Consider the following 18033-nt stretch of genomic DNA (forward strand, 5'->3'; position numbering starts at 1 on the left):
TTGTTTCTGAAGATTTTGGAAATGATGATTATCTACTCGAACCCTTTGAATTTAGAGTTGCGTCTGGTATGAAGGGAAAATGTTTTGTCGAAGAGTTTTTTTTTTTTTTTTTTTTTTTTAAGTGTTTGGTAATTAAGCAAGAAAATAATACCTCAAAAGCATTTATATGTAATCTAGCATAATTTTATGGGAGTGGGGGCTGGGGAGTGGCGGATGGGTAGGGAGGAGATAAAGAACTTGGAATGTCGTTCATTAAGAAAGTCATTTTCCTCATTAAAAAAAATCTATTTTCTTAATTTTTCCTCCTACTTTCTCTTATGTACCTCTTTTTTGATACTAGAGACTCGTCTCATGATGTATGTGGTTTGTGGTGACATTTATATTTGACAACGATTAAAAAGTAAAACGGAATAGCAAAAGTTCTAAATTCTAATGTGGTTCAAGAGAGGTAAACTAAAAGGCATTTTTACTCTATTAGTTGGAAAATCATCGTGTTTGCAATATTACCACTATAAAGTACTATATAAGATGACACATCTTTAATGTTACTACTTGGAAGGACAATATTTCGTTTTCGACGTTGAATTGTAAACGTATTTGTTCGACGTTGAACAGTAAAATTAGGCCAAACTTTCTATTCAACCAATAAAATAATCTTGAAAAAATCAGTTGCAATATATATATATATATATATATTTATCTACATAAACTAATACAAAATTTTTGTAGTCTCCAAACATATCGTCCATTAGGCATTATATTCCTTAGAAAGACAGAATGAGAAAACAAGAAAAAACCACTCCACCTCTATTAACATATTCCCCTATTTAATGTATACCACTCCTTTCTTACACCCAAGCATCTCTGTTGTGTAATAAAGCTTTGTATAATACTAAGTGTGTTTGAATAATCTCAAGGTTCTTCTTTTAAAGTCCTTCGGGGTTCTCGAAAGGGAAACCTCTGTCTGTCGATTCATGTAAGTTTTACAATGTTTTATTCCTAAAATCCCCCCCCTCCCCCCCCCCCAAAAATATGTTTAGTATGTTGTTACTTTATGGTTTTCATATGTAACTATTGTACAGTTATAACTGTTTACCCCTAGTATATGGTTAACTTTAGCACTTCTTAATAACAACAATGGATTAACCTGTAAATTCCTAGAAATCTTGGCCTTGAAAGTCCGCCATAAACAAAGGACGTATTGGTTGCCAGAAATATATCCAGGGTGTGTTTAAAGAAGAAGTTGTTAAGACCATAGGTTCAGAAGGAGAGATGAACAGGGTAATATATATATATATATATAAAAGAGTAAAAATGGAGAAATTCGGGATTTACATAGTAGACAAGCATAATGAAACTAATTAACGAGAGGGGGAGTACTAAGTAGAATTTAAATCTTATTTAAACAAAGAACAATTAAACTCATTTTTAAAACTAAACCACTTTTCATTGAAAGCATTTTAATTTACACTTTTCATCGAAAGCATTTTATCTTTTTGATTGACACGGACTGACTGACACAAACGCGTGCTTCAACAGTTTTTTCCTCTTTTGGAGGAAAGTGATAAAATGACAACACTTACAAGATATTTGTGGGCATACCCACATGGCACACTATGTACTACTTATATTAATGATGTTCTTGAGTTTTGTTGAGAGTATGGATTCATGTATTCATTCACATGTTTGTAAAGCCTATAACCACATTGAATCTAATGACAATTAACTAATACCGATAAAAACTTTAACTTTCTTTGTTAATGTGCATAGTTATTACCGCTAAAAACTATTTTTATTGTAGTGATCCTGTCTTGATTAAAAAGTCAGTAATAAAAATTTATGTTAAAATTAGAGGGGGTAAAATTAGTCATAAAAATATAATGTGCTCAAGTTTGAATGGGCTAATGATTTGTCCATTTATTATCTTAATCAATCCATTTCAGTCCATCAAAAATTGAATTGATATGTAATTCAAATTGACTATTGAGGAATTTTGTCAAAATATTTTAATTTTATTTTAGTTGATACGTTGTATATAACCATAATAAAGAAATAAAATTTTTATAAGGTACTAAAAAAATTACAAAAAAACAAATTAAAAAAATTAAAATTTAGTAAAAACTAAGCAGGTTGAGTTAATTATGACTCGTATTTTAGTTCATTTCAGTACAAGTAATCGTTATTTTAACTCAATTTATTTTAACCCGCTCAAATTCAACTAAATTCATTCATTCGGCACATTTAATTAAAATCACATTTGTTATACTTTCGGGTCAAGCGTGCATGTAAAGTTTTTTTTTGTTTCCCCACATGATTTCGGGTCTCCACAGACATCCTCCTTATATATAACATAAGTGTGGATCTTTTGGAAGACGAAAAGGGCACTTTAGTCATTTAGCTTTTTACAATCCTTTCTAAACATTCTTCACTTGTTACCTTTCCTCGACTCCACGTATTCAAGACCCACGTGGTTCCCTTCAGACTTAATATGTAGTGATGTTGTTGACCTCCCATAGCCTTAGTCAGGATGTTAGCTTCTTGATCAGTTCCACGAATGTGCATTGTCTTGATTATTTTCTTTTGTATTTTCTCCCTCACAAAATGACAATTAATCTCTACATGTTTAGTCCTCTCATGAAATACGGGATTCCCAGCAATTTGTATGGCAGCCTTGTTGTCACATAATAGTTCTATTGGTATCTTTACTTTCATGCTCATTTCTTCCTACAATCCTACTAGCCAAATGATTTCTGCAACTGCAGAAGCCATACTTTTATATTCTGCTTCAGCTGTGCTTCTTGATATAGTTTCCTGTTTCTTTGATTTTCAGGAGATCAAAGACCTGCCAAACTTTACATAATAGCCTGTCACTGATTTCTTTATTGCTGCACAAAATGCCCAGTTAGAGTCACAAAAGGCCTTCAGTGTATCATCCTTGTCACTACTCAGCAAAATGCCTAAACCAGTTCTTCCTTTGATGTACCTTACTACATGAAGTGCTCCTTCTAGATGAGATTGCATTGTATCATGCATGTATTGACTCAAGGTTTGTACTGTATAAGAGATAGCTGGTCTTGTCATGTCTAAATAAAGCAATTTTCCTACCAATCTCTGATAAGCACTTTTGTCCACCAGTTATGGATCATCATCTTCCTTCTTCAAATATTTGTCATATTCAGTGATAGTAAATTTCATGTGTTGTTCTAGAGGTGTCATAACAGGCTTTTCTCCTGCCAAGCCCCGTTCTGATATCAATTCTAGTACGTATTTCCTCTGAGTCATTATGATCCCTTTGCTAGATCTTAGGAATTCTATGCCTAGAAAATATCTTAACTCACCTAAATCCTTGATTTTGAAGTTCTGTTACAGAATGTTTTGTGAATCCTTGATAAGTCTTAGATCATTCCCAGTAATCAACAAGTCATCAACATAAATGAGTATCATCACAAACTTTTGATCAACTTTCTTGGTGAATAAAGAATATCATGTTTGCTTTGTTGGAAGCTAGATTTGATCAATGCAATAGTAAGCTTAAGTCCATACAAGGACTTCTTTAGCCTATATACCTTTGAGGTCTCCCCCTTACTGCCAAAATCCTGAGGTAGTACCATATACACTTCTTCATGAAGATCACCTTGAAGAAAAGCATTGAAGACATTCATTTGAAACACATGCCAGTTGTTCATAGCAGCCAAAAATATAGCACATCTAACAGTAACCATTTTAGCAGCAGGAGAAAATGTATCATGATAATCCACCCCTTCCTGTTGAGTGTATCCTTTAGCTACAAGCCTAACTTTAAACCTTTCTATGGAGCCATCAACATTATATTTGATCTTATATACCCACGTACATCCTATGGATAGCTTACCAGCTGGCAAGCCAACTACATCCCAAGTGTTGTTATCCATAAGAGCATCTGTCATGCCACGAGAGAGTACCCTAGACGTGTCCGACACTCAGAAATTATTATTGGCTTCCAAGCGAACCACTTGGCCTGATCACACTATTGTGTAGTTTATGCATGAGTTAGGATGAGTTCCTAAGTAATTGAAGAGTGTTAGAGGTAATGTGGGGTCACAAAGGGTCCCTATGACCAAGCTAAGTCCAAAGAATTTGTCTTGGCTAAGTTTTAGAATGAGTCCGTATAAGGGGTCGACTTCTAACGACCATATCTTTTGAAATATGATGATCTGGGTGGCCCATGACCTATTAAATTAAAGGTCTTCGAGTCTTTCTTCCACCGCCACCAAGATTATAATTTTTGGAGTTTGGAGTCAAAAGTTATAACTATTCTAAGACGGACTAGTACTGCAGGAATTTCAGGCCTGGGTGGTAACTGCTGGAAACCTGGGCTTGGCGCCGCAGTGGCGCGATGCGCCACTATCGCGCAAGGAACAAGCTTCTGTAGTTTGGTCCCTGGCGCGGTGCGCCACTATGAGATATGCAGGGTTTTTAAGCCTATTTTCCAGAACCCAGAAAATATAGGCTTGGCGCTGTAAGGGCGCGACGCGCCACTATAGCGCCATAAAACAGCCTCAGTAGTTTGGCCCTTGGCGCGACGCGCCACTATCAGATGTGCAGGTTTTAAGCCTATATTCGACTTGGCGCCGCAGTGGAACGGCGCACCACTATCGCGCCAGGAGTGTTTTAGCCCTTTTTCCAAATTTTCAAAGAAAGGGCAAATTGGGCATTTCCCAAATTATATATACATACTAGCCTTGGACGTTTTTGGAACATTTTTCAGTTCGACTCTCTCTCTAAAAGCCCTATAAATCCCCTCTCTTCTCCTTCAAATCCATCTCTAATAAAGATTGTCTTCAAGAACTTCAAAGATTCAAGCTTTCCATTGAAGACCCAACATCAAGATTTCTTCAAAGTCTTCACCAAGGTATGTAAGGCTACTCAAAGTATGGGTTGAGTCCACCCATGTGCCCTACATATTCTTTGAGATTGATTGTTCATAAGAATGAGGTTTATTGATAGAGTTAGGTCCAAATAGGCCCTTTTCATCTATTAACCTAATTTTTATTATGTTGATGTTGTGGAGTCAAGAAAGGGATATACTACATGTTGGTATGAGTTGATTGAGATGAGAGGTCGAACATATATTGTTAATTTTCTTAACTATGTTGATTATGATAAAGAATGCTAATTTTCTTAAATATGTTGCTTATCTTGCATTGTTGATTTAAAACCTTGGAGTTGTGATGAGTCCCAAAAGATTTGTTAAATGAATAGAGGCACTATTGGATAGGTTTGTATGTTGTTATAAATGCATATTTAATTTACTCTTGAAAGATATGATTGGGAATGATCGGATAGTATGATTGGGAGAGGTTTGATTGTGATAGAGTTGATGAGTTGACAAGGTTCTAAATGAGACTTGTCTATATGATTTGACTGAATTGATTGGATGGAGTCTTATGAGCATTGAGTCTTGGGAGGAGTATCGAGCACTGAATTGGGTAAGAGTAAGTAATAACTCAAATCTAATAACTACGTCGCCAAACGTAGGAAGGGATGGAACTGTTAAAGTCAGATGCTTCCCCAAAATTATTGTCCTAAAATTATAGGACTTGGTTGGATTGGATCCATGATTGGTTGATTCGTTCATACCCTGGCAAAGTATGAACGGACGCGGCAACAACGTCGGTTTGTTGTACTATCAATGGCTCATAAGTGATGGTTGTCGGATAAGAGAAACTCCCATAGAGGTCTTGATAGTACTCTGAGTTGAATTGGGTTGAATTGGGTTGAATTGTATGTGATTGATCCCGTCTAAATCATATTCTTGTTTAGACTCAGGACACTTGATTGAGCTGTTCTTCTTTTTGAGTTGAGATTCCGAGTTGGTTTGATTCTTTTTGATGTTGTTTCATTCGGCCATTTTACATACTCGTACATTCCATGTATTGACGCCATTTGGCCTGCATCGTTTCATGATGCAGAGACAGGTACCAGAGATCATCAACCGACGCACCGTTAAAGATCTTCCCACTTCTAGCTAGTTGGTGAGTCCTCCCAATTTCCAGAGAATACCGAGATTATCTTTATAGCTTTGTTTTGTTTCCTTTATTTTGATTGTTGGTAGCCATGGAATTGTCATTGGCACCCCCTGAATTGTTGATAGAGACTTCATAGACTAGAGTGTGGGAATGATGAGTCGTTCGTTTGACTAGTTTTATTCTAGCTTATTATTGATTTGATAGTTGTTTGGCCTTTGGCCCTATATTATGGTTAGTATTCTTATAATAGTCTTCCGCCAATTGAATGTGAATGAATGAAAGTGTGACTGGACCAAGTGGTTCGCTTGAAGGCTAGAAATGGCTTTCGAGTGCCGGCCACGTCTAGGGTACCCTCCCGGGGCGTGACACACACATCCGTTCATTCATTCAATCAGTGGAAGACTTAAAAGAAAGAGGTAATTAAGTGAGCAATTTCAATCAACAATCTAGCTTAAGGAAGAAAGGCCATGGGCCAACAAATCGAAATCCAATCTATGTCATTAAATAGCATGACAAGAATAATTCAAGGAAATAAAATACTCAATCGACCCATTACTATCTAGCCTATGGAGCCTCTATCACTACTATCTAATTGGTGCCAATGACAGGTTCATGGCTACCTCAAATCAGAATGAAAAGACTAAACTCAACTCAAGAATAACATAAGTGGTATCCTCCGAATGTAGTGGAGGACTCACCAATAAGCTGAGTATGAACAAATCCTCAATGGTGCACCTATTGATGATCTCTTAAACCTGTCTCTGCATCATGAAATGATGCAGGTCCAAATGGACGTTAGTACGTGGAACGTACGAGTATGTAATATGGCAGAATGAAACATACATCAAGATAGAATAATATAAGTCCAAATATCTCAAATCAGAAAGATAAGAGAGACTCAATCAAGGTGTCATAAGTCTAAAGTAAGAATGTAGTTTAGACAGAGACCAATCATATACAATCCAATCCAATCATGTACTATCCAATTCAATCCAATCATATACAATTTGATCCAATCCAATCATATACAATCCAATCCGATCCAATCCAATCATATACAATTCGATCCAATTCAATCACATACCATCCAATCCAATCCAATTCTATGTTCAATTTCATCAAACTCATTGAAATATGCATCCTCTCACTTTGTGTTAGATATTTACATATGATTTTAGGAAAGTATTTTTTACTTGCCGCAAGACTTTTCTTAAAATACAATTTTTATTTCTGTTATATTTCCTAAAAATATTTATAAATATCTAACTTCAAACAAGAAAAATGTTTAAAAAAATAAAAAGAAATTAGGAGCAGAGGGTTAGATGAGACGAGTATAATTTTTTTATAAAAAAAAAGTAAAAATAATAATATTTTTTTAGGAAGAAGTGGGGAGGGGGTGAAGTATGAAAAATAGAGAGACTAGAGAAAGTGTATTACACACACCTCTAGGTGTGTTTCTCAAACTAATAAGTGATAATTTAGGTATGTTTTTGACACTTACCTTTTGATTTTTTTTTTATTATCGCTATTAAATTTTGTATAATTAAACGGAATAGTTATCTTAATTGGCCCTATACGACCAAATTTAAATTGATTGGATGATCAGTAAGTTTTAGATATCAACTGGTTGAACAGAGAAGGAAAAAAAAAGATCTCACGCGAGGTAGAAAAATTCAAATCTTTGGAAGTGGTCCATATAATTAATGACCACACAAACTTTACGAGTACAAGAAAATTCAAATGTTTCTTGTTGTTCTGAGTCCAATTTAATTGAAACCTACTTTCTAGTCTTATTCCTTACATATCTCCCAGAATTTTCTTCAAAAATTTAATTGAAAATTCCTTCTTTTGATAAGTCAAATCTTTTACCTATTAAGTCATGATGACCAAGTCTCTCAAGGGTGAGGCCTATAAATTAAATATGTTTCCTCTTGTTCAACAATATTCTCATAATACACACAATTCATAACTCCTTCATTTGATCAGTTCTATTACCCTCATTTGATTATAATTAATATCTGTTTAGAAGATTAAATCATCAGAGATGGAGAGAAAAACATCTCAAATCCAACCTCCAACTTACGGAGATTTGATCACTGTTCTTAGCATCGATGGAGGTGGTATTCGAGGAATTATTCCAGCTACCATCCTTAGTTTTCTTGAATCGCAACTTCAGGTCAATTTTCTTTTTTATATATACGTATATATATTATATTTGCATTGATACATATTCCTCTTTCACGACTTTCATATTTGCAATCATGGTATATAAAACTAGCTAGAAAATATTTTTTGTTAAATTATCAGGAATTGGATGGAAAAGATGCAAGACTTGCAGATTACTTTGACATAATTGCTGGAACGAGCACTGGTGGCCTTGTGACGGCCATGCTAACGACTCCAGACGAAAATAATCGTCCACTTTATGCCGCCAAAGATATCACACCATTCTACTTGGAGCACTGTCCAAAGATTTTTCCACAAAAGAAATGGTATATTTTATTTATTTATATAATTCTTTCTCTAGTGTTTCCTTTTATTTATTCTAATTAAGGTCAAACAAATATTACAATTTTGTTGAATTTACAAACATGCAGCGGTTTATTTGCTCCAATTGGGAATATTGTGCAAACTCTAATAGGACCAAAATATGATGGCAAATACCTACATGAAGTCATCAAGGAAAAATTGAAAGATACTCGTCTTAGTAATACTATTACTAATGTTGTTATTCCGACTTTTGATATCAAGAAGTTGCAACCAACAATATTCTCCACTTATGAGGTATAGATTTCCCATTCAAAGTATATTTTGACGAACGTCTATTTCGAGACTCCATACTATACAGAGTATGTTATTGTTGTTGAATCTTGATTTTTGGCTGCAGACGAAACGATCAGCATGTTACGATGCAAAATTGTCGGATGTTTGTATTAGTACTTCAGCAGCTCCTACTTATCTTCCTGCTCATTCATTCAAAGTTGAAGATGGCAAAGGCAATGTTAAAGAACATCATCTAATTGATGGTGGTGTTGCTGCTAATAATCCGGTACGTAATAAAAAACTTTATTAGTACTTTAACTTATATGCACTGACGATACAATAAAATTCATATTGTTAGTATATATTACATTTCAGGGTTTGATTGCAATATCGGAAGTAAGCAAAGAAATTTTGAAGAACAACCCAGATTTCTACCCAATAAAACCGATGGACTATCGTCGTTTCCTTGTAATATCATTAGGGACAGGAGCTGCAAAATGTGAACAAAAATATAATTCATCCATGGCAGCCAAATGGGGTATTGTCGAGTGGTTATTTCACAAAGGTTCTACACCATTAGTGGAAGTATTCACACAATCAAGTGCTGATATGGTTGATTACCATAATTCTGTTGTTTTTCAAGCTCTTCGCAGTGAAGATAGTTATCTTCGAATTCAAGTAAGTATCATCATCTTTATTTTTCCGTTAGGGAATTAAGTTAAAACAGAACATCTAGCGTGACATCCTCCTTATAAACATATTACATATTTATTCAGAAGACCGTAGATAATACGAGTAAGGTAGATGGCATTAAAAGGATTTTGATTAATAATTATTTTTTGGTTGTTGAACCTAATTAATAGGAGGATGAACTGAGTGGAACAGAAGCATCAGTGGATGTGGCTACAAAGGAAAATTTGGAGAGGCTAGTGGAAATAGGAGAAAATTTATTGAAAAAACCACTTTCAAGGGTAAATTTGGAAACAGGTTTGACAGAACCAATTCCTAAAGGAGGCACCAATGAGAAAGCCCTTAAAAGGTATATCATCATAATACTTTCGTCATAAATTATCTGTCTTATTTTTCTTTTACACGCAAATAAACATTAATTAGGAGGTTTGTAACATAAATCGATTTTAACATACATACAATAACAATTTAAAATATTTTTGTATTATCAATATACTTAAGCTAATCTCTGCTATTATATTGTCTAATTAGTTGTTAGAAGTAATATATACATTGTTATGTGGTAAGTTAATAAAATTATTTTTTTCTGTGATAGGTTTGCAACATTATTGGTCAATGAAAGAAGACTTCGTGAGTTGAGGTCGCCACTTATTATCAAGAAAGCCTCGAACTAATTAATGAATCATCAAGAAAAATAGAAAATCCTATCTATAAAAATTGAGGTTAAGTAATATATATTGTCAGTGTAAATTTCCTAACCTATATTCCCGATGAGATTTCCTATTTTGGAGGGAATATTAGATATAGGGTAGTAATTCACAAAATTCAATTTATTTGTTTGTAGTACTAGTGTAAAAGTCTATTCATTATCATTCAAGAAATATATACATATTAACTGTTCCTTGATATCTACTAATTTTTAATACAAAAACTAATATGTCTTACTCACAATATTATTTATTTTCTGCTAAAAGTTTGTTTGAAACACGTTTATAAAGTTAAGGATCTTGTCTTGGTTAAAAAGTCAGTAATAAAAAGAGAAAATTACAGTTCAATAATTTTCGGCCATTTTAATTATAAAATATGTACATAATGCATAAGTAGTATATATTTATATTAATATACACATAATATACGTACATATACTATAATATACATATCTATATATATAATCTACATACGTATACCAAACATATACACACCGATCGAAAACAAATCAGTGGGGCCATGCCGGTACAATCGAATATGCGTTAAACTCAGTGTATACGTAGTATATACTTTGTCCATGTTTGGTAAACTAAATAGTCGAATGATACCCTAAATAAAAATCATGGTAAAACTAGAGGTGACAAATTAATTAACGTACCCCTAAAAATATAACCCGTCTATTTATTAGCTTAACTTATTTATATCCATAGCCTAAATTGACTCTTGAAAAATCTTGATAAAATATGTTTAAAAAATATATATATATTTCTTATTTGATGTCATATATAGCCATAATAATTAATTAACTTATTTATATCCATAGCCTAAATTGACTCGTGAAAAATTTTCCTGTTGCTCCTGCTAATGCTATTGCTACGTCCTCCTTTGCTCCATCGATTCGTGCCTGGTCGAAATCTTGTATTATTTATATTCTTCCTGATGTCATCATTCTGATCTTTACTTGAAAAAAGAAAGAAGAGAAGGAACTTGGAGTTGGCGTCCATATAACGGACTGCTTGTTGACATCAGCACAGTCAAATGTGCTGCGTAGGCGTGACATCAACAACAATTTTTTTCTATGTTGAATAGTAAAATTATGCCAAACTTCCTGTTTAACCCAAAATTTAATAATCTTGAAAAATTCATCTCTAGGGCAGCGTTATCGACCGAAGTTTATCGATTTGTCTTATTTGTTATTGGTTAATAAACGTCAAATTATTATAGAACCATTAAGATATTGGCTTATCGGTTATTGATCATTTTTTATTCGGTTATCGATTTAATCGTGAAGATTTAATTTTAAAAAAAATTAAAAATCACTTAGAAACATGGTGAAAAACCAAATGAACCATGCACATGAGTTGATAAATTGTGTCTTGCTCAAAAGCAAATGTAAACATTGTATAATAACCAAGAACTTGAGACAGCAAGAAATAACAGTATGAAAACTAAACCATAAGTGAAGGACTTTATATACCGAATAGTAATAAATATAAATTATTAAGTTACTTTCAGATTATCAGTTAACCTGTTAAGAAAAAACTTTAAACCGTTAAGAACCGATAATTCGATAATAAAATAAAATTTAAACTATTATCAAAACTGCTAAATCAATAACTCATTACCAATAAACTAATAACATTTTTTCGATTCGATTTATCTACGGTTCGATTTTGAACAGCATAGCTAGGAGTACCATAGAGTAGACTAGTTCTCTTGTTGTATGCAAGAAGAAATATTATTTGACTTTCTTTTTGTAATTTGAACGTTTCTCTCAATTTAACATATTTCTTTCACGATAAGAAATATATTAATTAACCCTCAAATAATATCACAAGGTTGAAATCAAATCTAACAAAGTGCTCCATAGTTAGATAAATGTGGTCCACTCCTTAAAGAAGATCCAACATTTGACGTTTATGAATTTTAAATCTAGTCCTTTGAAGTTATCGAGTTTTAAATTTATATATATATATAAATATATATATATATATATATATATATATATATATATATTCTTTTTTTTATTTTGTTTATCAGGTTTCTACTTGACAAAAAATCAAGAATTTAAAGAAGACTTTTAATTAATTTTATAATTTTAAACATGTCATATAAAGTTAAAATTAAAGAATTTTGAAACAGACTAAAAAGAAAGTAAGATCAACAAACTAAAACAAGGGAGTGATTCATACATATTAAATAATTTTTCTTTTTTTGAATTTGACCATTTCTCTCAATTTACTCATTTCTTTCACGATAAGAAATACTCCTTTAATTAACTTTGAAATAATCGCAAAAGGTAGAAATCATATCTAACAAAGTGCTCCATAGTTAGATGGATGCGGTCCATCATAGTCATTAGTCGGATTCAAGATTTGATGTTTACGAGTTTTGGATTATAGCCTCTGAAGTTACTGAGTCCTTAAATTATAATTCATACATATTGAATTATTATTTTTAAGTAAATATAAATTTTGAATTAAAGTTATCTAATTTTGTCGAATCACTACAGTTAACTGCACATCCATTGAGCATTAATTTTACTAGTATTTACGTGCTGAACATGAAAAACTTACAGTGCAAGAAGATTGAAATGTTTTTAGTTGTGTTATGGTTCCAGTTTTTTAGTTGAACTAAAAAGAACTGTTTAATTTTTTAGTACGATGTGACTTTTCATTTTGTTGGTGAGGATTAGATCCTCCCACCTTATATATCCCATGTCCCCTCCCCTAACCCAAAATTTATTGTTTTTCTTAAAAAATGTTTTTGCTACATGTTTCCCAGAATTTTGTTTAAATTTTTTAATTGAAATTTTCTTCATTTGATAAGTCAATCATTGACTCTCCAAGTCACCAATAGTCTCTCGATCGAGAGCGTGGCCTATAAATATATTGCCTTAATACATTGCAAAAGTTATCATATCTAAAATAATTTAATAAACTACTTCATAAGATTATTGATTTAGAAGCATTTTGCAATGCCCTCTTTTGATAAAGTAATGGAAGCAGTTATTAAAAACATAATAGCAAATATACAATAAAGGACAATATTTTATAGTTGATCAACTCATTTTGTTTTATATTCGAAACATAAAAGGTGGGATCATCCTACCTTAAAATGAATTTAAAAAAATTCCATTGCAATATATATATATATATATATTCTTTTTTTGAATTTGACCGTATCTCTCAATTTAACTCATTTCTTTCACGATAAGAAATGGTATTAATTAACTCTCAAATAATCTCACAATGTTGAAATCAAGTATAAAAAAAGTGTTCCATAGTTAGATGTGGTCCACCGTGGATTTAAGATTAAAAAAATTATGAATTCAGGATTCTAGATCTTAGAAGTTATGGAGTCTTTAATTATAATTTGTACATAAATAATAATAAGGGAAAATGCTCAAATATGCCATCGAATTTTGAGAAAATGCTCATTTATGCCACCAGTTAAAAGTTTGACTCATCTATTGTAACACCCCAGAATTTTTTTCGCAAAGACTCGAACATTTCTTCACGTGTGTGTAGCCTCGAACCGAAGGAATTGTAATTATATATATGAGTTAAGATTAATTTCTAAGTATTTGGAGTGTGTTAGATGTGTTTAGGGGTCATAAGGGATCTCTAGCACCAAATCGAGTCTAAAGAATTCCAATCGATTAAGTTTTCGGAGGAGTTAATATGAGGGTCAATTTCAAACGACCATATCTCCTAGAATATAATGAACTGAGTGGACCTCGACCTACCAAATTAAAGGTCTTTGAGTCTTCTTTCCAACGCCACTAAGATTGTAATTTTTGGAGTTCGGAGTCAAAAGTTATGAACATTTTACTATAAACTAGTACTGCAGGAATTTCAGGCCTGGGCGACCACTGTAGGAAATTTAGGCTTGGCACTCCAGTGCCGCGACGCGCCACTATAGCGCCAGAAAACAGCCTCAGTAGTTTGGTCCTTGGCGCGATGCGCCACTATTAGATGTGCAGGGTTTTAAGCCTATCTTGGCTTGGCGCTGCAGTGGCGCAACGCGCCAACAAGATTTTTGCCCAGTTTTCCAGATTTTGAAGAGGGGCAACTTGGACATTTTCCCTAAACATATATATCGTAACATAGAACGTTTTAGGCTCATTTTTTCAGCCTCCTCACCTCCAAAGAAACCCTAACCTTCACCCTCTTCTCTCAAATCATCTCCAACAAGATTTGCCCTCAAAAATTCAAGGATTCAAGCTTTCTATTGAAGACCCAACAACAAGGTTTCTTGAAAATCTACTCTAAGGTATGTAAGTCTAACCTAAAATATGGATTGAGTTCTTCCATATGCTCCATAGATGTGTTGGATGAAGATTGTGAAAGGTTTGAAACTTCTATGAAGATTTTCTTGAATTTTCCTAAACTATAGAATATTTTTTTTTATATATTATTAATTGAATGATGATTTTCATGACCTGAATGACTAAATAGTTATATTTCATATTATTGACTACAAATGAATTGTTGTATATAAATTCATAGGTATTGATGGTGTTCTTGAATTGAGTTTTGTTGAGAGTATGGATTCATGTATTCATTCACATGATCCAAAGATGAGATTTCTTTTTTTTTGGTCATAATTTGTCTTGAGTTGGAGATGGATGGTTTGTGTATATGTATTGATTGGAATGAAAAGAATGAATTGGAATAGTTTATGAATGATGATGTTTGACGATGATGTGAATGAAGAGGTTATGTTGATGTGGATGTTGGGTGATGAAGTAGATTGGAGTCTAATATGATTATGTGACATGTGATTTGCACAATTTGATTTGATTGGAGTCTTATGAGCATTTTGAAAATAAATAATCTTTTGAGAAGGAGTTTTAAATAAATGATTGTGAGCATTTTTGCATAAACTATTTATACACTATTTTTGAGTTTAAAGAATGATTATTTTCATCTATGATTTAAAAGAGTTTAAGTATGAGTTGGGTTTGAGAAGTCCTTTAATTTCTTTTGAACATGAACATTTTGAGTATAAATGAGTTGAGTATTTTTTTTTACATTAAAATATTTATTTTGAGTTTGAGTTGAGGAGTTGGAATTATATTTAAATGCATAATATTCTCTACATCCATTGAGTTGAGATGGTATCAAATTTTAAGAGAAGAGTTTGATGATTGAGATGAGTCGATTTGAAAGAGGGTCCAATGAGACCAGACTGATTGAGTTTTGAAAAGAGTCCAATGAGACTAAATGAGTTGATTTGAAATTAAGTCCTAAGAGACTAAATGAGTATTTTAAATATTTTACTCACTTAATATCTATGTGCGTATTGAGTCTTGGGAGGAGTATTGAGCACCGAATTGGGTAAGAGTATAGTCCATACTCAAATCCCATAAACTACGCCGCCAACGTAGGAAGGGATTGTACCGTGTCGGATGTTTCCCTATTTCATTGTCCTGAAATGATAGGATTTGATTGATTGACGGATCCATGATTGGTTTGAGTCGTTCATACTCTGGCAAGTATGAACGGAAGGAGAAACGACGTGACTCGTTGTGCATCACCTATATATAGGTGGTGGGATTGTTGTCGGTTAGAAAAACTCCCAAATTGAGTGGATTATACATTGATTTGATTGGTTTGATTGAGCTTGTTGATAGTTGAGTTGGATTATATCACATTACTAAGTTCTAATTTGCATATTTATTGAGTTAAGTCCCTTGACTTAATTGTTGAGTTGTTTGTTGAGTTGATTGTATATGATTGAATTGGATTGGATGATATATGATTGGATTGTGTATGATAGGATTGGAGTAGGTGATATGTGGTGGATTGGATTAAATGATATGTGATCGGATAGTGTACGATTGGATTAGATTGTATGGAATGTGATTGGTCTTTGTCTAAAAATGCATTCTTACTTTAGACTTATCACACTTTGATTGAGTCTCTCTTATCTTTCTGAGTTGAGATATTTGAATCAACGTTACTCTTCCTTGAGGTATGTTTTCATTCTGCCATATTATATACTCGTACATTCCATGTACTGACGTTCATTTGGACCTGCATCATTTCATGATGCAGAGACAAGTTTAAGAGATCGTCAGTAGGAGCACCATCGAGGATCTATACAAACTCAGCATATTGGTGAGTCCTCCCTTACATTCGGAGGACACCGCTTATGTTATTCTTGCGTCGAGTTAGCCCTTTTCATTTTGATTTGAGGTAGCCATGAATATGTCATTGGCACCAATTAGATAGTAGTGATAGAGGCTTCATAGACTAGATAGTGATGGGTTGATTGAGTATTTTTTTTCCTTGAATTATTCTTGTCAAACTAATTTAATGACAAAGATCGGAGTTTGATTTGTTGGCTCATGACCTTTCTTTCTTGAGTTAGATCATTGATTTGGATTGCCCGCCAAATTATTTCTTTATTTTAAACTTTCCACTGATTGATTGATATTGAATAGATGTGTGATTGGACCAAGTGGTTCGCTTGGGGACCAAAAATGGTCTTCGAGTGCCGGTCACGTCTAGGGTACTCTCCCAGGGCGTGACATCTATGCCATTGTCGTTTGAGATAATGTTCATCTATGTAATTATTTTTAAACTCCAATTTTGGAAAACCACCCAAACAACTTTTAATGCTTTTCAATTGGAGTTTTGAATCAAATATACGTTTTTTGTTCCTTCTTCTTCAAAAACACCAAGAACACATGAAGAACACCACCACCACTAAATTTTCAACTTATTCAATTTTTCACGAAATCACCTCAAATTTAATGTAACACCCTAATTCTTTTTTCTATTTTCGCCAAGACTCGAACCATTATTCATAGGCGTATAAATTCAAACAGAAGGACTTCTAATTGTATACATGAGTTAGGATCAATTCCTAAGTATTTTAAGAGTATTAGATATGGTTTAGGGTCATAAGAGATCTCTAACACCATGCCAAGTCCAAAGAATTTCTATTGGCTAAGTTTTCGAATGTATTCGTATAAGGGTCAACTTCGAACGATCATATCTCCTAGAATATAACGAATTGGGTGTCCTATGCCTATCAAATTACAAGTCTTTGAGTCTTCTTTCCAAATCCACCAAGATTATAATTTTTGGAGTTTGGAGTAAAAAGTTATGATCGTTTTACTGAAGAATATCCGAATAGGATAATTCGGCGAGCTCACCAGCCAATTTGGCAACTCGCCGAATAATTCGGCGAACCACGACCTAGCTCATCGAATAGTGCCCAAAATCCTTCAGAAACTGTTGGATTGGGCAAGCTAAATCACCATTTGACGATTCGTCGAATAGGTCGGCGAAGAGACCTTTAGCTCGCCGAAATTGCCGACGAAATTTATTAAAAGGTGATTTTTCTCAATCTTTCAACCTAATAATATTCTTATACGTAGAGATACTCTCAAAATTCCAAATTATCCTTCTCCCAAAGATCAAAGAACTTCAAGAAAGGAATTTCTCAAATATTAGGAGATCTAAAGACTGCAAGTTCAAGATCTCCTTCACAAGTTCATAGATGGGTTTCTCAACTTCAAGCTACAAGGTTCCAAACCCAACACTTTTATCCAATAACTCCTAAGATTCAGTTATGTAGGCTACTCTCAATATTAGATTGATTTCATCCTCGTGCCCTACATCTTCATTGATTCAAGTTGAGTTGAGTTTTGAGATTTCATGAGTTGAGTTTTTGAGTTATCTATAATTTCAATTGAGTTTTGTATATAAATTCATATGTATTAATGATGTTCTTGAGTTGAATTTTGTTGAGAGTATGGATTCGTGTATTCATTCATATGAACCCAAGATGAGATTTCATTTTTTCATAATTTATCTTGAGGTTGAGATTGATGGTTTTCATGTATAAA

The 18033-nt window shown here is 33.3% G+C and overlaps 1 protein-coding gene across 2 annotated transcripts; it reads left to right on the forward strand.

The window, feature by feature from the left end:
- The first annotated feature begins 7899 nt into the window (after positions 1–7899).
- LOC129902949 (patatin-like protein 2) lies at positions 7900–10361 on the forward strand. Of its 2 annotated transcripts, XM_055978402.1 has the most exons (7): positions 7910–8184; positions 8316–8500; positions 8606–8792; positions 8896–9057; positions 9147–9449; positions 9635–9810; positions 10057–10361. In XM_055978402.1, exons 1-7 carry the CDS (start codon positions 8053–8055, stop codon positions 10133–10135), a joined length of 1224 nt encoding a protein of 407 aa, XP_055834377.1. In that variant the 5' UTR covers positions 7910–8052; the 3' UTR covers positions 10136–10361. The 2 variants fall into 2 exon arrangements, with proteins under 2 accessions (XP_055834378.1, XP_055834377.1); XM_055978403.1 differs by lacking the exon at positions 8896–9057 and having other exon boundaries at positions 7900–8184.
- The last annotated feature ends 7672 nt before the right edge of the window (positions 10362–18033 follow it).

Source organism: Solanum dulcamara, chromosome 9 (assembly GCF_947179165.1).
Source record: "Solanum dulcamara chromosome 9, daSolDulc1.2, whole genome shotgun sequence".
In the NCBI taxonomy this organism is placed as follows: Eukaryota; Viridiplantae; Streptophyta; class Magnoliopsida; order Solanales; family Solanaceae; genus Solanum; species Solanum dulcamara.

What these genes read in the sequence shown, in the direction of transcription:
- LOC129902949 (XM_055978402.1), top strand. Translation starts at nt 8,053, where the DNA reads ATGGAGAGAAAAACATCTCAAATCCAACCTCCAACTTACGGAGATTTG. An exon ending in TTCTTGAATCGCAACTTCAG is followed by an intron (nt 8,185 to 8,315) that starts GTCAATTTTCTT and finishes TTAAATTATCAG; the next exon opens with GAATTGGATGGAAAAGATGC. An exon ending in ATTTTTCCACAAAAGAAATG is followed by an intron (nt 8,501 to 8,605) that starts GTATATTTTATT and finishes ACAAACATGCAG; the next exon opens with CGGTTTATTTGCTCCAATTG.